At 46.8% G+C, this 21,756-nt stretch overlaps 1 protein-coding gene across 2 annotated transcripts in view; it reads left to right on the top strand.

Annotated features, from left to right (window-relative positions):
* LOC311150642 (zinc finger SWIM domain-containing protein 5-like) overlaps positions 1 to 17,723 on the top strand; it is a 53,906-nt gene extending 36,183 nt beyond the window's left edge. Inside the window, exons 2-13 of one of the 2 annotated variants that reach the window (XM_084188133.1) lie at positions 5,507 to 5,863; positions 6,841 to 6,989; positions 7,085 to 7,235; positions 8,838 to 9,014; positions 9,623 to 9,799; positions 10,272 to 10,418; positions 10,702 to 10,839; positions 12,492 to 12,749; positions 13,496 to 13,631; positions 14,776 to 14,933; positions 15,103 to 15,266; positions 15,414 to 17,723. In XM_084188133.1, coding sequence (XP_084044259.1) covers positions 5,507 to 5,863; positions 6,841 to 6,989; positions 7,085 to 7,235; positions 8,838 to 9,014; positions 9,623 to 9,799; positions 10,272 to 10,418; positions 10,702 to 10,839; positions 12,492 to 12,749; positions 13,496 to 13,631; positions 14,776 to 14,933; positions 15,103 to 15,266; positions 15,414 to 16,358 — 2,957 coding nt within the window. In that variant the 3' untranslated portion in view covers positions 16,359 to 17,723. The remainder of the gene's footprint in view (positions 1 to 5,506; positions 5,864 to 6,840; positions 6,990 to 7,084; positions 7,236 to 8,837; positions 9,015 to 9,622; positions 9,800 to 10,271; positions 10,419 to 10,701; positions 10,840 to 12,491; positions 12,750 to 13,495; positions 13,632 to 14,775; positions 14,934 to 15,102; positions 15,267 to 15,413) is intronic. The other variant, XM_084188134.1, reaches the window with a different exon arrangement.
* The last annotated feature ends 4,033 nt before the right edge of the window (positions 17,724 to 21,756 follow it).

The raw sequence follows: 21,756 nt of genomic DNA, 5'->3' as shown, positions 1-21,756 counted from the left end.
GTCTAAACCGCTGGCAACAAAAGTGAGTACACCCCTAAGTGAAAATGTCCAAATTGGGCCCAAAGTGTCAATATTTTGTGTGGCCACCATCATTTTCCAGCACTGCCTTAACTCTCTTGGGCATGGAGTTCACCAGAACTTCACAGGTTGCCACTGGAGTCGTCTTCCACTCCTCCACTCCATCACGGAGCTGGTGGATGTTAGAGACCTTGCACTCCTCCACCTTCCATTTGAGGATGCCCCACAGATGCTCAATAGGGTTTAGGTCTGGAGACATGCTTGGCCAGTCCATCACCTTTACCCTCAGCTTCTTTAGCAAGGCAGTGGTCGTCTTGGAGGTGTGTTTGGGGTCGTTATCATGTTGGAATACTGCCCTGTGGCCCAGTCTCCGAAGGGAGGGGATCATGCTCTGCTTCAGTATGTCACAGTACCTGTTGGCATTCATGGTTCCCTCAATGAACTGTAGCTCCCCAGTGCCGGCAGCACTCATGCAGCCCCAGACCATGACACTCCCACCACCATGCTTGACTGTAGGTAAGACACACTTGTCTTTGTACTCCTCACCTGGTTGCTGCCACACACGCTTGACACCATCTGAACCAAATAAGTTTATCTTGGTCTCATCAGACCACAGGACATAGTTCCAGTAATCCATGTCCTTAGTCTGCTTGTCATCAGCAAACTGTTTGCGGGCTTTCTTGTGCATCATCTTTAGAAGAGGCTTCCTTCTGGGACGACAGCCATGCATACCAATTTGATGCAGTGTGCGGCGTATGGTCTGAGCACTGACAGGCTGACCCCCCCACCCCTTTAACCTCTGCAGCAATGCTGGCAGCACTCATACGTCTATTTCCCAAAGACAACCTCTGGATATGACGCTGAGCACGTGCACTCAACTTCTTCGGTCGACCATGGCGAGGCCTGTTCTGAGTGGAACCTGTCCTGTTAAACCACTGTATGGTCTTGGCCACCGTGCTGCAGCTCAGTTTCAGGGTCTTGGCAATCTTCTTAAAGCCCAGGACATCTTTATGTAGAGCAACAATTATTTTTTGTGTGAGAGCGATGACACCAACTTTAACACACCTGCTCCCCATTCACACCTGAGACCTTGTAACACTAACGAGTCACATGACACGGGGAGGGAAAATGGCTAATTGGGCCCAATTTGGACATTTTCACTTAGGGGTGTACTCACTTTTGTTGCCAGTGGTTTAGACATGAATGGCTGTGTGTTGAGTTATTTTGAGGGGACAGCACATTTACACTGTTATACAAGCTGTACACTCACTACTTTACATTGTAGCAAAGTGTCATTTCTTCAGTGTTGTCACATGAAAAGATATACTCAAATATTTACAAACATGTGAGGGGTGTACTCACTTTTGTGAGATACTGTAGGTGTTCCTTTTGTCCAGGTGTGAAAGGGCAGTGTGGAGTGCACTAGAAATTGCATCATCTGTGGATATGTTTGGGCGGTATGCAAATTGGAGTGGGTCTAGGGTTTCTGGGATAATGGTGTTGATGTGAGCTATGACAAGCCTTTCAAAGCACTTCATGGCTACAGACGTGAGTGCTACGGGTTGGTAGTCATTTAGGCAGGTTACCTTAGTGTTCTTGGGCACAGGGACTATGGTGGTCTGCTTGAAACATGTTGGTATTACAGACTCAGACAGGGTGAGGTTGAAAATGTCAGTGAAGACACTTGCCAGTTGGTCAGCGCATGCTCGGAGTACAAATCCTGGTAATCCGTCTGGCCCTGCGGCCTTGTGAATGTTGACCTGTTTAAAGGTCTTACTCACATCGGCTATGGAGAGCGTGATCACACAGTCGTCCGGAACAGCTGATGCTCTCATGCATGTTTCAGTGTTACTTGCCTCGAAGCGAGCATAGAAGTAATTTAGCTCGTCTGGTAGGCTCGTGTCACTGGGCAGCTCGCGGCTGTGCTTCCCTTTGTAGTCTGTAATAGTTTGCAAGCCCTGCCACATCCGACGAGCGTCGGAGCCGGTGTAGTACGATTCGATCTTAGTCCTGTATTGACGCTTTGCCTGTTTGATGGTTCGTCGGAGGGCATAGTGGGATTTCTTATAACCTTCCGTGTTAGAGTCCCGCTCCTTGAAAGCAGCAGCTCTACCCTTTAGCTCAGTGCGGATGTTGCCTGTAATCCATGGCTTCTGGTTGGGGTATGTACGTACAGTCACTGTGGGGACGACGTCATCGATGCACTTATTGATGAAGCCAGTGACTGTGGTGTACTCCTCAATGCCATCGGAAGAATCCCGGAACATATTCCAGTCTGTGCTAGCAAAACCTTCCTGTAGCTTAGCATCTGCTTCATCTGACCACTTTTTTTTATTGACCACTGGTGCTTCCTGCTTTAGTTTTTACTTGTAAGCAGGAATCAGGAAGATAGAATTATGGTCAGATTTGCCAAATGGAGGGCGAGGGAGAGCTTTGTACACGTCTCTGTGTGTGGAGTAAAGGTGGTCTAGAGTTTTTTTCCCTTTGGTTGCACATTTAACATGCTGGTAGAAATGAGGTAAAACAGATTAAAGTTTCCCTGCATTAAAGTCCCCGGCCACTAGGAGCACCGCCTCTGGATTAGCGTTTTCCTGTTTGCTTATGGCCGAATACAGCTCATTGAATGCGGTCTTAGTGCCAGCATCGTTTTGTGGTGGTAAATAGACAGCTACGAAGAATATAGATGAAAACTCTCTTGGTAGATAGTGTGGTCTACAGCTTATCATGAGATACTCTACCTCAGGCGAGCAAAACCTTGAGACTTCCTTAGATATCGTGCACCAGCTGTTGTTTACAAATATACATAGACCGCCACCCCTTGTCTTACCAGTGGCTGCTGTTCTATCCTGCCGATACAGTGTAAAACCCGCCAGCTGTATGTTATTCATGTCGTCCTTCAGCCACGACTCGGTGAAACATAAAATATTACAGTTTTTAATGTGCCGTTGGTAGGATATACGTGCTTTTAGTTCGTCCACTTTATTATCCAGCGATTGTACGTTGGCCAATAGTACCGATGGCAAGGGTAGATTAGCCACTCGTCGCCGCCTCCATATCAAGCACCCCGATCTCCTTCCGTGATATCTCCATCTCTTTCTCCTGCGAATGACTGGGATGAGGGCCCTGTCGAGTGTCTAGAGCAAATCCCTCTCGTCCGACTCATTAAAGAAAAATGATTAGTCCAGTTCAAGGTGAGTAATCGTTGTTCTGATGTCCAGAAGCTCTTTTCGGTCATAGCAGTAACATTATCTACAAAATAAGTTACAAACAACGTGAAAAAACTAACAAAATAGCACGGTTGGTTAAGAGTCCATAAAATGGCAGCCATCCCCTCCGGGCGCCATATTTATCATTACAGTGTTGTAATGATGTGCAAATAGTTAAAGTAAAAAAGGGAAAATAAATAAACATAAATATAGGTTGTATTTACAATGGTGTTTGTTCTTCACTGGTTGCCGTTTTCTTGTGGCAACAGGTCACACATCTTGCTGCTGTGATTGCACACTGGTATTTCACCAAATAGATATGGGAGTTTATCAAAATTGGATTTGTTTTCGAATTCTTTGTGGGTCTGCGTAATCTGAGGGAAATATGTGTCTCTAATATGGTCATACATTTGGCAGGAAGTTAGGAAGTGCAGCACAGTTTCCACCTCATTTTGTGGGCAGTGTGCACATAGCTTGTCTTCTCTTGAGAGCCAGGTCTGCCTTCGGCGGCCTTTCTCAATAGCAAGGCTATGCTCACTGAGTCTGTACATAGTCAAAGATATCCTTAATTTTGGGTCAGTCACAGTGGTCAGATATTCTGCCACTGTGTACTCTCTGTTTAGGGCAAAATAGCATTCAACTGCAGTTTTTTTTGTAAATTCTTTCCAATGTGTCAAGTAATTATCTTTTAGTTTTCTCATGATTTTGGTTGGGTCTAATTGTGTTGCTGTCCTGGGGCTCTGTGGGGTCTGTTTGTGAACAGAGCCTCAGGACCAGCTTGCTTAGGGGGCTCTTCTCCAGGTTCATTTCTCTGTAGGTGATGGCTTTGTTATGGAAGGTTTGGGAATCGCTTCCTTTTAGGTGGTTGTAGAATTTCACGGCTCTTTTCTGGATTTTTATCATTAGCGGGTATCGGCCTAATTCTGCTCCGCATGCATTATTTGGCATTTTACGTTGTACATTTTTGCAGAATTCTGCATGCGGAGTCTCAATTTGGTGTTTGTCCCATTTTGTGAATTCTTGGTTGGTGAGCGGACCCCAGACCCCACAATCATAAAGGGCAATGGGTTCTATAACTGATTTAAGTATTTTTTGCCAGATTCTAATTGGTATGTTGAATGTAATGTTCCTTTTGATGGCATAGAAGGCCCTTCTTGCCTTGTCTCTCAGATCGTTCACAGCTTTGTGGAAGTGACCTGTGGTACTGATTTTCTCTCTCTCTCTCTCTCTCTCTCTCTCTCTCTCTCTCTCTCTCTCTCTCTCTCTCTCTCTCCCTCTCCCTCTCCCTCTCCCTCTCCCTCTCCCTCTCCCTCTCCCTCTCCCTCTCCCTCTCCCTCTCCCTCTCCCTCTCCCTCTCCCTCTCCCTCTCCCTCTCCCTCTCCCTCTCCCTCTCCCTCTCCCTCTCCCTCTCCCTCTCCCTCTCCCTCTCCCTCTCCCTCTCCCTCTCCCTCTCCCTCTCCCTCTCCCTCTCCCTCTCCCTCTCCCTCTGTGTATGTTATGTGTGACTGTAGCAGGCATGGTTGCTATGGTTTGGTGTGATACTGTGTTATAGTGATCCATCTCTGTTCTCCCAGCCCCCTCTCTGGACCTCCCTCCGTCATTAATAATTTACCAGTCAAAGTGAGTTGCCAGACTTTCTATCGGACACACACTTCCCTTTCCCATCCCCCTGCTGCATGCGCTCCCTTTCTCCCTCCCTTTGCCCCTCACTGACCGAATGACTGACTTCAAGCCTCAAATATGTCACAATCTTGCAGGCAGGCAGTCAGGAGCATTTCCTGTGAAAATCTTTCATGTGGTCCAGACGCATTTAACTAGTATCAGCTTTCAACTTCACTATCTTATCTACTCCCTTTTTAGTTAAGTTAACTGATAAGATAATACAAACCGTTTCTTTTAGAGTCCCTTTATGAACTGTAATCTGCCCTCACTGTTTTATTATTGTAAGACCATTGTGTTACGTGGCTTGAACTTCTACCTTCCCTTGAACTGTTTGTTATACTGCTACCTCAATCCCAGAGTGCCTTATGGTAGATTAATTGTTTTCGTTGGTGCTCGCTTTGTAAAGGTTAACTCTATCACATATTACTACGCAGGATTCTTTCTATGGGTTTGTGGGTACGTTGCCAGAAAGGTTTGATAACCCCTTCATTGCTCATGTGACTTTTAGAGTGCTGAGTCACAACTATCTTTCATCTGAGCTAAAGGGGAAGATGTGAAATCACAGCAGTCATTTAAATGTTGATCAAGTCTGCTGACACCAGTCTTCTCCGTCTCTCCAGGGTTCCACCTCAGTGGCACGGTCATGGAGCCCGCCTCCCAGTCGGAGCCTGAGGTCACCCACAAGGTGGCCATCAGCTTCGACCGCTGCAAGATCACCTCGGTCACCTGCGGCTGTGGCAACCGCGACATCTTCTACTGCGCCCACGTGGTAGCGCTGTCCCTGTACCGCATCAGGAAGCCGGAGCAGGTCAAGCTGCGGCTGCCCATCTCAGAGACCCTGTTCCAAATGAACAGAGACCAGCTACAGAAGCTGGTGCAGTACCTCATCACAGCCCACCACACAGAGGTGCTGCCCACCGCCCAGAAACTGGCCGACGAGATCCTGTCATCCAACTCTGAGATCAACCAGGTCCATGGTAAGAAATACACACACCACCAAGACATCAGTTGTTGGACATAACATAAGGTCGCTGTGTTCAAATTTGGTGAACAGTTTGTTCACGTTTAGCACAGGTGTTTAGACCTAGAACAACAGGGTTTCAGAGCTTATAGGGCCTACAAGTCACAAGATGGCCACATATTGTGCTTCACCCAGAGCCTCTGCTAGTCCCTTACACTCCTTAGTTTCTACCCCAACCATCCTCTGGTGGGCTTGAACAGCAAGGTGTGCCCAGTCTGACAGAGCCCTGATTTGCAGTACCAAAGCAGCAGCGAGGACTCAGAGGCTTCAAACAGCCTGTTTGATGTCTGTCTCCCAGCCTGCTGGTGCTTTGCATTTCTGAAAGTCTGAAAAAGAGTCAAACGAAGAAGAAAGTCAGTCAGACACCGAGCCAACGTTCTAACATTCCTAACTACTCTAGCTCGGCATGAAACCCCCTGTTATCCCCCTAGTCTGAAAAACAGAGGAACTCTGCAGTCTGCTATCTCTCCACATCACTCTCTAAATATTTACCCACCCCAGCCTCTTAACAAAGAAGTCCATCTCCCAGTCTACAGGTTTTGTTGCTATGGGGAGTCAGTGAGTTGAAGTGGGAGCCCCCTTGACAATGCTATGAGTTGAGGCTTTCATTGTGGAATGTGAACATTCGGATGCAACAGTGCCTTGGCAGGACTTCAGTTGGTAGTTCTAGGCAGATCAAATGGGTGTTGGGGCTACCTATAGGACGCCTACGCACCTAGGGGTCACACTCTGTTCCTGTTCTTTAGGTGTTTGCTTAATTAGAAAAATATTGAACAAACTCCTGCTTTGATGTCTTATATGGGGTTAGTTTTGAGATGTGTTTGACAGTTTGTGATTATTGATATAAGGCATGCTTTTGGAGCCTAGCTTTTGGTTATTATGTGTTTCATTAGTCCTTGGTCTGACATTGTCTCTTTCTGTTTGTGTTCCCAGGGGCCCCGGACCCCACGGCAGGGGCCAGCATCGATGACGACAACTGCTGGCACCTGGACGAGGAGCAGGTCAGGGAGCAGGTCAAACTGTTCCTGTCTCAGGGAGGGTACTACGGCTCCGGGAAGCAGCTCAACTCCATGTTCGCCAAGGTACGCCTGTCTGTCTGTCTGTCTGTCTGCATGAACATTCAGTATCAAAATCAATCCCGGATGACTTACTGTATATTAATGAATGTTTTCTGTAGGTGCGGGAGATGCTGCGGATGCGCGACTCTAACGGTGCCAGGATGTTGACCCTGATCACGGAACAGTTCATGGCCGACCCTCGCCTCTCTCTGTGGAGGCAGCAGGGGACTGGCATGACAGACAAGTGCCGGCAGCTATGGGATGAATTGGGTAAGTCCCTCTCACTTTCTTAAATGTACAGTGTAGAGCTCCAATTCACACAGAACACAGTTCTAGATGATTATGAGCAGCTATTAGTGCCTATGTTGTGCGTTATAATGCATTGCAGAAGGCTATACAGGCATACATAATGCATTATGAAGAGGGTATTCATAGGGAGTGTAACTGACCAACTGTCTCATTGCTGCTTGGATATTATTGATTTGCTTCAGTTTAAACCCTTGTCCAAAGCGCTGTGTTTCGTTCACAGTTGGTTCACAGCAGGTACTGAAACACAGCTGGAAATCCTTGCTGCTCAAAGAGCAATTCCAAACGGAATGTGGCCTCACCACATCGATCAGCACAGCTATGTAACTATTACCTATCTGGAAAGCCACCGTGATACACGTAATGTCAGGTATCTCTCTCTGCTGTGTGTGTGTGTACACTGTGACCTGCCCGTTAAAGCCCCATGCATACGGCCATATCAGTGGATCAGTCAGTCAGTGGGTGACTGTGCAGCAGTCCAGCAGTGCATACATAATGGCCAAGCACTCGCCTCGATTGGGATTGCATGAAAAAGGGCTGGGCTCAATGGGGTTTTCAACCTCCCTGGTATTGATTGGAGCATTTAAAGGGGTCGCTGACTGCACACTACACAACCCGAGGAGGTTAATTGGAGAGCAACAGCAGAGCAGAGAGAGGTTTGCTGTGCCTCTCTCCACCTCAGGATGAACCCCGGCTCAGGGGTTATGTTTAGTTACTGGGGAGCGACAGGACAGGGCTCTCTGATTGGCTAGGACTGCCACAGGCTGTCAGCATGATCACCAAAGTGCCCAATCAAAGGTGGTGTTGTTGGAGGGTTTAAAGCAACCGTGCTGCACTCTAATGGGCTGTTAGTGCCAGAAGCGGTCGGTGTGATCAGGAGTGAGCACCCTAACAGAGCTCTGAAACAAGGGTTTAAAAGGAAGCAAACAGAAGGGGGTGAATTCTGGTCATTTATTACCTGGTGATAGGGTAGTGAAAGGAACTGAACTAGTTTAACCCTCACATTCCTTAGGCTATACTAAAGACCTGCCAAATTTCCCAATATACCCTGTGCCTTTGTTGAAAAAATTTGACTTTAATACAGTCCAACCTGGGTTACAAATTACTTTAGGACTCTATGCCGGATTAAAAATGCTTTCTGTATTGTATAGGTCCTCGACTCCTCACTCCTCCATACCCAAATATACATTAACATAGGAGAACTAACTGCTGTTGTGGATCCTCCTCCATACCCAAATATACATTAACATAGGAGAACTAACTGCTGTTATGGATCCTCCTCCATACCCAAATTAACATTAACATAGGAGACCTCTGTAGTTCAGCTGGTAGAGCACGGCGCTTGTAACGCCAAGGTAGTGGGTTCGATCCCCGGGACCACCCATACACAAAAATGTATGCACGCATGACTGTAAGTCGCTTTGGATAAAAACGTCTGCTAAATGGCATATTATTATTATTTATTATATTATAACTGCTGTTATGGATCCTCCTCCATACCCAAATATTCAAACAATGGTTATTCCGTCCATTGACCTTTGCCCTCTGACCTTTGTCCTTCTCCAGGTGCCCTGTGGGTGTGCATCGTGCTGAACCCGCACTGTAAGAGCGAGGAGAAGAGCGGCTGGCTGAAGCAGCTGAAGAAGTGGGGCGACATGGACATCTGTCCCCTGGAGGACGGCAACTACGGCAGTGAGTTGCCCAACATTACCAACGCTCTACCACAGAGCAACCTCGCCCAGGGTCAGTCACAGTCTGTAGCTATAACACACTGGTATACCTACACATAGGGTACTCACACACATACACACACTGGTATACCTACACATAAGGTACTCACACACATACACACACTGGTATACCTACACATAAGGTACTCACACACTGGTATACCTACACATAGGGTACTCACACACATACACACACTGGTATACCTACACATAGGGTACTCACACACTGGCATACCTACACATAGGGTACTCACACACGTACACACACTGGTATACCTACACATAGGGTACTCACACACTGGCATACCTACACATAGGGTACTCATACACACACTGGCATACCTACACATAGGGTACTCATACACACACTGGTATACCTACACATAGGGTACTCACACACATACACACACTGGGCCTGTACACTTCCACTTGAGTTACAGCTACATCCCTTACCTATCCCAAACCATGGTTCTGATGCACTGTTTTTGTTGTCTTCAGATTTGGTTGTCTCTAGTAAAAGTAGTCAACCTGCTTGTGCTGTACTCAAAATATGACTGTAATAAACATAATTAGATGACAGTATTTTTCTAACTGTCTCCCTCCCTGTGTTCCCCCTTCCAGACTCCCTGGCCCGGCCCAGACGGACAGTGTTCAAGCGGGCCATGGAGGCCTGTAATCTCCACTGGCAGGACAGCCACCTGCAGAGGATCATCAGCTGTGAATACTACATGTCCCCAGCCTACCAGAGAGAAGGAGAGAGTCTGCTCTTCAACCCCCAGGGCCTGCCTCTATGGCTAGGTGAGAATTACACAACCAGATTTTATCTGGTCTGCACAGTACACACTCTTAGCGCTAGATGTTAAATGTTATATAAATTCAAGGTGGTATCGGAAGGCCACCTCAGTATATGTATTTAAACCATATACACAGACACATGCACATACACACACACTGGCCCAGCTCCTGGCAGTTTAAGCTCTGCCATGATAGTGGTCAGTTTGTCCAGTCCCAGTGCTTGGGTTTGGGGCTGGAATTTTCCTCTCTAAACACCACCAATGTTTAGTGTTATAAGCCTCCTTTAATTCCAGTTCCACTGAATCCTGGAGCTGGAGTAAGCAGGTTCTGGGGGAAGATTTGTCCACATTCTACAACTTAAGCCTGGGTATCAGAGTAGTGGGTTTCTTTCTGCTGAGTCTGCATCCTGCCTGCCAGCCTGCCTGGACGTTGTGTTGCTTTGTGCTGAGCCCGTGTCATGTGATTTGTGCCATAGATCACGTCCCCACGGCGTGTGCGCGGGTCGATGCCCTGCGTTCCCATGGTTACCCCCGCGAGGCGCTGCGGTTAGGCGTGGCCATCATCAACACCCTCCGGCTGCAGCAGCACCGCCAGCTGGACATCTACAAGCACCAAAAGAAAGGTAGCGCCCCCTGTCTGCCTGGAGACAGTTCACTGTTCTCATTAGTAGAGCCTCTGGGCCCTACATAACAGAATGAATGCATTTGATTTTATAATACGATGTACGGTATGTTGGTGTCTGATCTTGTTGTAACCTTGTTGTGTAGCCTATAATTGGGGCCCTGCGTTTTTATATGGTCAGGAAAATATCCTATCCCTACATAACCTGAATACTCTTCTAAGTTTGTTCATGTGATAAGATGTATGTATGACGGTGTCTGATCTGGTGTTCCTGTGTGTGCCAGAGCTGCTCCAGAGGGGGGTGACCAGCACTACTAACCTGGAGGGCTGGGTAGGACACCCCCTGGATCCCATCGGCTGTCTGTTCTGCACCCTCACTGAGACCTGCCGGGTGGAGGATGACAACGCTATGGACACTGGAGGTACGCATCTGGACAGGCCCAGGCAAATGGGGTCAGTCCAGCAACCATAACTGATCACCCATACAGTACAGTCCCATACAATTTGGCCCAGGCAAAGGCAACCAGCAACCATTTCACTCTACTTAAACCAGACTGGTCGAAAAAAAAAATATATATATATGTATCAGTCAACTATCTCATGTTGTCCCAAAACTAATCAAGACCATCAGATGGTAAACTCACCCATTCAATCCAGTCCTCGTCTATCCAACCCCTCCACCCCCTCAGGGTCCTCTTGTAAACAGCCCTGAGATGAATGGCTGTGCCACAGAAAGGTCATCCTGTCCCAGCCCACACAGTGGTGGAAAATCAATCAACATTTGCATCGATACATTCTTTAGCCCAGCCAAACGGAGAGCAGGGATTTGGTACAGCCTATTGTGACAAACCTACAGGGAGGCATTGTGTGCTGGAACAATACTGGCGAGTGGTATGGTGATTTGGGCGTGAGCAAAGGAGAGAGAGAGAGAGAGAGAGAGAGAGGGTGTGTGTGTGTTAGAGAGACCAAGAGAGGGAGCGATGGAGTGTGTGGCTTATGACTTATAGGGCCATCATCATCACAGTCCTTTGTTTGGTTCTGGTGAGTAGCTGTAAACATCTGGTATGGGGGCAGGACTTAACTTGAAATTCTGACCAATCAGGAAGCAGCTGTCCACAGTCTTTACACATCAGACCCAACAGCAGCAGCTGGCTAGCAGAGCCAGAGCCATAACAGTGGAGGGAGGGAAACATGGAGGCTAACTACTGTGGTTGCAGTATGAGAACTAACCCGGGCCGCCCAGGATTCCACATGGTTAAATCCACCTTGGCACTGATCTCACACAACAAATGCCAAAAAACCTAGAAGCCCGAGGCTTACGTCCACTCATATTAAACCCCCTTCACATGTAGTTAGCAACACCTACAGACAAAGAAATTCTATAGCATCTATCCAGTGTTGCCTAAAACATGTTTGTATATTGTATATTTTTGAAGTAGATACATACAGTATATTCGATGGGTACAGTACATAGACAGTGTAAATGGGTCAGAGAGGTCAAATGTACGAGAGGTCAAATATTTCTAGAGGTATGACAACAAAGCGGCGTGTTATTGAAAAGACAGCTCCTGGACGCTACATTGGAGAATAGAGGTTGTTTTGATCCAGCGGCATGAAGAGAAAATCCCCCCCCCCCCTCCCCTCCCCCCGTAAAAAACAGGATTGTCGTAGGGAGGAAGGGATAATTTGCCAGGGGGGTTTAAGCGTAAGCCGCCCGTGGGTTGGATCTGAGTCCCTGTCAGCAGATGTTAGTGTTTTTCTTGGACCTCAGGGACACCTCTCTCTCTGGTGCTGCCTGGCATCCACAGCTGCCTGGGTGGGAGATGTGGAGCTAGCGAGAGGCTCCTGTCTGTGGCAGCTGCTTCCACACCCAGCACCTTTCAGGGATTTTCTTTCAAAACTTGGCAGCCATTTTGGATTAGTGTTAGCATCTAGCAATGTTTCATAATCATTGCAAATGAGAATTGGTTCTAATTGACCAAACAGTTTGAATGAAGGTTTAGTAAAGTAGAATGAAGTCTCACTTCCATGACCATCCATGTAAACTAAAAACCTCTCTTTGTCTCTTCTTCAGACTCTGGAGAGCCCAAGCCGCCAGTGTACCACCATGTGCCCGTGTGGGGTTGCCCGGATGGCGGGGAGTCCTACCTGGCGCTGGCCCTGGAGGTGGCGCTGATGGGCATGGGGCAGCAGAGGGTGATGCCGGAGGGCCTCTACGCCCAGGACAAGGTGTGTCGTAATGAGGAGCAGATCGTGGCCAAGCTGCAGGAGATGGAGCTGGATGATCTTCTGGTCCAGACGCTGAGGAAACAGGCTATCCTCCTACTGGAAGGTATGAAGGCCAGTTTTAGTTTTATTATTGTCCTCTGCTTGTCTCCTTTCATCGTCTATCTCTTCTCTGTTGCCTTCAATCTCCCTCACTCTTTGTCTCAGTTATCCTCCCTTGATGTCCCATTCTATTCTTTCACCCTCCATATCCCTCTCTCGATCTGCCCTGCTTGCGGCCTCACTCTGTTTCTCCCTGCCTCCATCTCTTTTCCTGTCACCCTATCTCTTTAGCTGTCCCATCCCATCCCTCTCTCCCACCTGGCTGCCCTCCAATGATCCTGCCTCGCAACACCCAGCTGAAAATGGATCTCAGCTCTGGCCTTTTAACACTATGTCTAACCCCCTTCCTTCTGCGTCCCCATGCTAGCTATGCTATAGCCCTCCCCCATCTGGGGATAAGGGGGAATGTTAGCTGTGTAATCCTAGAGCGGACATCTGTCGCTGCTAGGGAGGAGAGATGTGGTTAATACCCAATGGGCAGTGAGTCTATGGTTTCCTGTCTGCTCTCTGTCGCCCCCATCGGGTTGGGAGAGGTATAACATAATATTGCTTTTATTCACTGCTCTACTTTGAGCCATTGCCTTTTTATACTGGTATACTTTGACTATTCACCAAAAACAGAGCCAAATCAGAAATGGACGGTTCCTGTGTATGTGTGTGTGGCTGGACTCCAAGATATGAATGACAGTGACAATTCTGATATACTTTGTGACAACAAACAGTGACAACTCTCTGTCTGTGTGTGTTCAGGAGGCCCGTTCAGCGGCCTTGGTGAAGTCATCCACAGGGAAAGCGTTCCCATGCACACCTTTGCCAAGTACCTGTTCTCAGCCCTGCTGCCCCATGACGCAGACCTGGCCTACAAACTAGCACTGCGGGCCATGAGGTAAGATCCCCCAACCTACATTAATATCCAACCCTATTCACAGTTTCAAGCACCTGTATGTGTCTCTGGCATTCAAAACCATTTAGCATCTATTCCAAAAAGAAAACACCATTTTACAATTTACTATTAACACTTAGAATCATATCATGTTTTTCTGTCAACATAATGTGATGCTTCTATCTGGCTGCATCACTGTGTCAGTCATAGACATTCAAATCAGTAGATAGTGATAGCGCTGACGTCATCCACATATTCCTATGGAAAAATCCCGATGGCGCATGAAGCCGGAATTATTTGAATTTGAAGCGTGCCATATTACTGAATGGGGCTAAATGGTACCAACAATTGCTAAGGATCAGGTGAAAGGGACCGTAATTAGCAAAGGATCATGGTCGATGTAGTCGTTTTCATCCTGCCGGAGTCAACCGGGAGCCTCCTCGTAGCCTGTCGGCCCGTGATTGGTCTGTGTCAGCACGTGGTCCTGTGTGACGACAAATGTAGTAGTCAGAATGGATCACTATTTAATTAAATATCTTGATTTGTAGCGAATTCACCGTGGGGATCAAACTTGATAATAATATATTTTAGAGCACAAAACTGCCGTCAAAATTTACACAGGCTTTCTAGGGCAGACCAGGGCTTTTGGCACTGCAAGGTTGCTACGCATTAGCCGACCAGCCGAGCTCATGACTTCACACTCCAGACCGGACACTGGGGGCCTGGTCAGAGGAGAGGCTCCATCCCTCTACTTGTATCTATATATTGAGAGGCTGAATGATGAATCCCTATGACTGCATAATCCCGTCTGTCCTGCAGCGTGATTATCCTACGGAGACTCCTCAGGGACCTGGCTAATACACAATCGATAACAGGGCTTAGGACTGCACACACACACGTGCAAGCTCGGATGTACACACACGCACACACACACATGCGTGCATATGTAGACAGGGGTGGGCAGAGAACTCTAATGCAGCTATACAGACTTAAAATTGGATGAGCCAGTGTAATAATGCTATAAGGAATGCATAGGCTGTATTAGGCTTGGAAACCTTTTTCAGTTTCATTTTGAATGGGAAACTTTATCTTATCATAATAACTAATCTCATCACTCTCTCTGTCTCTCTGTCTGTGTGTCCTCTAGGCTCCCTGTGTTAGAGTCGACTGGGCCCTCGGGAGACTTGGGTCACCCCCACCATGGCATCAGCATCGTGCCCAGCCGCTACCCGCGCTGGTTTACCCTGGGCCACCTGGAGTCTCAGCAGTGTGAGCTGGCCTCCACCATGCTCACCGCAGCCAAAGGTCAGCTGAGCTCTACTTACAACAATGCACACACAGCCCATCTGTCAAAACACTATCAGATAACACTCCTAGGCCTTGTCCACCACTACAGAACACAACAGTACACATATAAACTGTTGGATGACAAATGTTGTTTTTCAATCTAATGCTGTATTGTTTGTACCTCCAGGAGACATGCTGAGATTGCGGACGGTGCTGGAGGCCATCCAGAAAAACATCCACTCCTCCTCCCTCATCTTCAAACTGGCCCAGGATGCTTTCAAGATTGCCACTCCGGCTGACAACCCCCCAGACATCACCCTGCTCAATGTAGCTCTGGAGCTGGGCCTGCAGGTACTGAGGGATAGGTGGATAGTAAGCACTGTGACGATGTATTGGGTGTGAGGGGATGTGTTTGATGAAATGGGCTGGTAGGTGGGTGTTGAAATGCTGTGCATTCTGCCTTGCCTAACATGTTTCAACATGTCTCTCTCTCCGCAGGTGATGAGGATGACTCTGTCCACTCTGAATTGGAGACGCAGGGAGATGGTGCGCTGGCTGGTCACCTGTGCCACAGAGGTGGGTCTGCGAGCGCTGGTGAGCATCCTCCAGAGCTGGTACACCCTGTTCACCCCCACCGAGGCCACCAGCATTGTAGCAGCCACCGTCATGTCCCACAACACCATCCTGCGCCTCAGCCTGGACTATCCCCAGAGAGAGGAGCTGGCTAGCTGCGCCCGGACCCTGGCCCTGCAGTGTGCCATGAAGGACCCCCAGAACTGTGCCCTCTCCGCCCTCACGCTCTGCGAGAAGGACCACATCGCCTTCGAGACAGCCTACCAGATCGTCATTGATGCAGCATCAACAGGCATGACCTACTCTCAGCTGTTCACCATCGCCCGCTACATGGAGCACCGTGGCTACCCGCTCCGAGCCTTCAAGCTGGCCTCGCTGGCCATGACCCACCTCAACCTGGCCTACAACCAGGACACACACCCAGCCATTAACGACGTGCTGTGGGCCTGCGCCCTGTCCCACTCGCTGGGCAAGAACGAGCTGGCTGCCATCATCCCCCTGGTGGTGAAGAGCGTGCACTGCGCCACCGTGCTCTCGGACATCCTGCGCCGCTGCACCATGACGGCCCCAGGCCTAGCCGGTATCCCCGGGCGACGGAACTCTGGGAAGCTCATGTCCACGGACAAGGCTCCACTCCGGCAGCTGCTGGACGCCACCATCAGCGCCTACATCAACACTACCCACTCCCGGCTCACACACATCAGCCCCAGACACTACGGAGAGTTCATAGAGTTCCTTAGTAAGGCCAGAGAGACCTTCTTACTGGCCCAGGACGGACACATCCAGTTTGCCCAGTTTATAGACAACCTCAAACAGATCTACAAGGGCAAGAAGAAACTCATGATGTTGGTACGGGAACGCTTCGGCTGACCCCCGGGGGTCCCCCAACAGGACAGGCAATATAGGGAACTACTTTTATTTCTACTTAATCATTTATTCACGTTTTCATTCATTTCCATATTTTTTGTCATTTACGTGGCAAATTCTGTGTTTGTCCGGTTTTTTTTGTCCGGTTTTTTTCTTGTGAGCGACAACCAATGTTTGTTTGCAATGTTACTCTGCTAGGTAAAGACTGCGGAGAGGGGAAATCTGAATACAAAATCGGTTGAAAAAGATTATGATGATGATGAAAAAGCATTGAGGTGGCACATAATGAAAACCAAATGATGTATAGGGTATTTTGAGCCAGGGAATGATGTCTGCTGCGGTGAGATACTATGGGTTTTTGAAGGAAAGAAAACTTGTCATTCCAAAAACACTGACGCACATAGTGTTAAATAACTGTCATACCTCGATCGTATTCCAAGGGTCAGCTTTAAACTTTTCCTGTTAAAAGGACTCGTTTCAAGGCATCATGTATGGAGGAGGTGAAATGCTGAACTTGGATGTGTGTCCCACAGGTCCAGAACCTAATAATACATTCACCAGACTCATCAGGTACATACAGAGTCCTCTGACTTGACCAAGCCTCTCACACATATATTCTCCTCCTCCTTTCTTGAGTGTAGCCTGATCGATTTGTCTGGTATCTTGTATTATTTCTAGTGAAGGTACCTTTCAAAAAGAGACAAATGTACAGAGAGCGAGACATGTTGCGTCAGATTGATATTTGGATTAGATCACGGAGAGATGGATTGACTGGCCTGAGAGTGATACTGCCACTGTGGGTTTTGGACTGTGAGGAGTGGCTTGTGTTGTCAGGATTTGGGTTTTATAACATGTTGAAATACCATTGCTGAAAAACATCTTGTATCTTTCAAAGCAAAACGTGTATGAACGTGTACTTTTAGACAACATGCCTTGGTGTAGCCGGTGGGGTTAGTATTCCACATACAAGCCTAACTGTAACTATCTATCGACCTCTCAGACCCTGTGGGAAAGTTTTATATTAGCAGTAGTACTATTGTTATACAAGCACTTCACACATTTTATGTACTCAACATCATTCTGTCTGCTTGAGCAATTATTTATCGACCATTAGAATAATCTGTGTGTGAATGAATACTAGGAATACAGACAGCATAATTATATTTAACATACAAAAAATAGTAATATTAGACAGAAGAACGTTTGAGGACAAATTGAGGCTATGAAAACCGTTCCATGTCAGCTTCCACATTCCAGGTGGCCTATGGCCACAGATGTACACTGTCTGTATGTTTTGAAGTAATACAGTAAAGAAAAAATGACGAAAGAGAAAAGAGATGCTAAACTCAGTTCTCAGGGAATCACTTCAAGAAACAAAAACAAAAAAGTAGTAGCATAAGCATTTAAGATATTGTAAATATGAAAGTGTCAATTAAGAAAATTGTAAAGTTATAATTATTTATGATAACTGTATGTTTTTGTGGGATACTTGAATTTGTTGTGGGCTGGGAATGTGAGGGCAGTTAGAGGAAAATACTTCAAGACATTTCTCAGGTGCTCCTGTGTACATTATCTGAGTTTTGAGTTAATTTTTTATTTGTATGTTTTGTTTTGTTTTTGCAAAGTTTTCTAAGAGGAAGCAATTTATTTCGAAATTAGAAAGCAGGCATACCATTATGAACAGAAAGCAACCCGACTATGCAGAAACCACTTGGTGGTTTGGTCCCCTTCTCTGGAGTCACCCAGACGAATGTCTGAGGGGGGCTAGCCAATATCCTAAAGAGAACAGACGAGGCAAGACACAGCATGTTTGTATTTGTAAGTAGCCTGCACATGCTGCAAATTGGGACAGACTTTGCCTTTGACCGATTTTTAATGTACAATTACTCTCTTTGGACTTAAGCCTTTAGTGTCTTCTCAAAGTACCTCTGTCAGAGCCTGACATGGTAATGAGAGTTTAAGGAGAACAATGGTCCAAAAGAAATGAAAATAAAAACCCTGCATGCCCCACGCTAAATAAGGAACTGGCAGAGAATATGAATGGGGGAGTCTGTGTTGTCCTCCTACCATCCTCCCTTGTATTTCTTCATGCTTTTAAGCCTATTCAGTTCTCTTCACCTGAACGACCATGGCCATGCTCCTAACTGTTCTCTAAAACCCTTATGGAGCAGTTGTTATTCTGATCCTTCCTTCCATCGCTGGTCTTTATTCCTTCTGTCTTTTAAAATATTGCATTTACTTCCTCCCAATCGTTAGTCACAGGATTCAGTAAGACTGCAGCACTGCGTTTGCCAGTGTCATATGCGCCACAACATAACACCTGCTTTCCCAACCAACCTACGGCAGCCTCCTCTGTTTTGTCATTCACTAGCTACCACAAATATTAACCACTACTTAAATCTGAGATTTGTGAGTTACGAGTGGACAAAACAAGATTGCAGTTTAATGTAAACCTGCCTGTTATATACACACGTCAAACAAGCATTTTCTGTCGCTGAAGTAGTTGGTTCTACGGCATTTCAAAAAAAGTGGGGGGAAACTCCTCTGGCTTTTAATTTCTCTCTCTCCCATACTCCGTGTCAATGTGTTAACTGTACCAGTGTTTTGACCTGTCGTTAGTATTTAGAAGGAAGTAATAATAATCGCTGGTAGATTGTTCACTAGTTCATCTACTGTTTGATTATTTTTTTATTTAAGGGAAAGTGTTTGTTGCCTCTTTGTGCTACTGATTTATAAAAAAAAAAAGTTAACCAGTATTTGTTGCCACAGAAGTATAGTTTATCAACTGTTTGTTTGTGCAACCTCTTGAGCTAATGTCTATAAAACAACAATTTATTACTATTTATGTAACGCTACTACCATTTTATATAATTTGTGTTGGAATCTCAGTGCTTTTCTATGAATAAAGTGTGAAACACATATATTGACTCCTGTTACTTTCTAAAAACTGGCTTCTCTCTCTTTAGGTGCAACTCTATCACTGTTCGTGTAGTTCTGATTTCTCCTCTAATAAGACTCTATATCTCATCTATCTCATTGCAATTGTCATTCATTAGGGCATTCATGGAGCTAAACCTGTGAATCAGGCCATAAAGAATCCTAAGTGTGTGTGAGAGGCAGGCAGCACGTCTCGGGCCCAGATTGATTGCCTCTCTAAATGAGCTTATTAATTATTGCAGCGGTAGCAGACAGCTCACCACTGTCTGATTCCCATTCTATTCTTAATATAACACCCCAACACCACCTCAATTTGTTCTGTTACCTCACCTTCCTACACAAATGGAATTGGACTGACAGTGAATTCTGTGAATCGCTTTTGGGATTCAGTGGTGACCAAAAACCGGTATATACGTAGGTTGATCCAGCTTGATATTGAACGTGCTGCACGTGCATGTTGACTGAAAGGTAGTATAGCTCTAATTTTAACCTGGGGAAAAGGCGGGGGTGTTTTTTTGCTGCTGCTGTAAGAGCCAATCTGTTACAACTGTAAACACCATGAAGACCAAATGTCAGAGTGATTGGTAGCGCTGGGTGGTGATGCCGTCAACAAGCCCAATACTCTTCGGACCTGCTTGTACAAACTACACGGCTTCTCCCCTGCTCTATCCATTGGGGAGTGCTTCACAGATGGGCTCTGTCATTGTGTTTTGGATAGGGAGCACAGACCGTTCGCCTGCTGAAATATGGATGGCGGATGGACCTGGGCCCCCCCTCGGCTCCACTGGGGAGTGTTTGTGCTCCTGTAGAGGGGGGTGATTTAGCTGAAGTGACATATAGGGAAGAAACAGACGATTAATTGGCTCCCCCACCTTGCTGTGTGTTTCCTGTGTTGGCTGCTGAGGCTGTCAGCTGGGGGAGAGAGTGGAGAGAACAGGAATCGAGGTGAGACGAACGCTGGGCTGCACAGACAGAGCACCAGATTGCTTATGTGGCCCTGAAGGCAGGTGCTTCGTTCCAACTCTACGGCTGAGGCTGAGCTCTATGTTCATTAGTAGTCAATGGGTCGGTCGAACCCCAGCAAGGACCAACAGGTGGAGGAAATTCCTCCGGTGGTCAAGTCTACCTCCAAATTGACACAAACCCATGCTCCGATAGCACTCTGACTGTGTCTGTGTACGAACTGCTGGTTGGCAGTTGAGTCTGTTAAAAGGTTATCTCTCTCTCTCTGCACCTTAGATGGTGGGTTGTGCTGTCAGCGTTATCAAACATCTCGTTCTTCGGAGAGCTGATTTGGAGAGCTTTGTCCTGCCGCTCTGACATCCTAGCATCCCTCAGTAATTGGGGTGTGAGGGGCTGGGCAGGGAGGGTGGCATGAAGGAGGGATGAGGGAGGAAAGGAGGAAGGGAGCTTGGGGGAGAGCTAACGAAAAGGGAGTAACTGCAGTGGCCCTATGATTTCATCCATTCCAAATTATTTATTTGGATCGTTTTGGATTGGATTGGATTGAATCCTTTAATGAGAAATGCTAGGGTGTGGGGACTGGGGAGATAAATGACTGGGCTCAGCTGTGGAACAATAGAGATGATGGTGATGGATGAGTCAAGGCTGGACCACAGGGAGTTAAGCTCCCTCTGATAGTATCTGTGTCATCCAGCTCCACTATCATTTCACTCCATGTTAACTAGTGATAAGGTGACTGGAACAAACAGCACATCTACACTCTGACCTGGTTGGGGACTGACAAGCATATTTTTTTCCAACACCCACTTTGTGTAATGGCACAACTCATACAGTGTGAATCTATTACATAGGTTAAGGTTTACAAGGGACAGTGACCTTAACACAATGACCTGTACATGTCAGTGGCTTTTCAAAAGCACAGGTCACAAGATGGAATCCACACAAAGGCAGTTCAGAGACAGTGGCACTATCACATTCTCACAAAATATTGTCTTCACTTTTTCCACAGTGCCTACAGTATGAAACATTGGAGCCAGCCAGCGCCTCTTCACTCTGCAGTCAGCAGTCTGATTTGGGTTTCTCCATTGCCCTATGTTAATATTTCAAATCAATCACAGTCAATGGCAGCCCATACCCGCCCATCTGATAAAGCGCTGATAGTGCCAGTCCCTGACAAATGATGTACAGCCTGCTGTCTCCAGGAGCAGATTGGATTTTCAGGCCTGCTGATTTGCTGAGAGATTGAGCCTGAGACCCCCACAATCCATTCCCCTGGTCCTCTTTGTAAGGAGGCCTTGGGTTTTTTTAAGCACCAGATTCATTGTTGCATTTAAAAATAATGCCTGAAAAGCTCATGATGTAACGCAGTCACGCACACACACGGGGAGAAACAAGAAAACATAGCCTTGCTCTACTTTGTCCTTAAACAGTGTAAAATGACAGCATCTTTAGAAACCTAAAGCAAATTCATTGTTTTTTATGTTTAATTTTTCTTTATTTT

Source organism: Coregonus lavaretus (genome assembly GCF_964263955.1).
Source record: "Coregonus lavaretus genome assembly, chromosome: 23".
Lineage (NCBI taxonomy): Eukaryota > Metazoa > Chordata > Actinopteri > Salmoniformes > Salmonidae > Coregonus > Coregonus lavaretus.
Note: the sequence above shows the minus strand (reverse complement) of the source record. Positions and strands in the feature narration are given on the sequence as shown.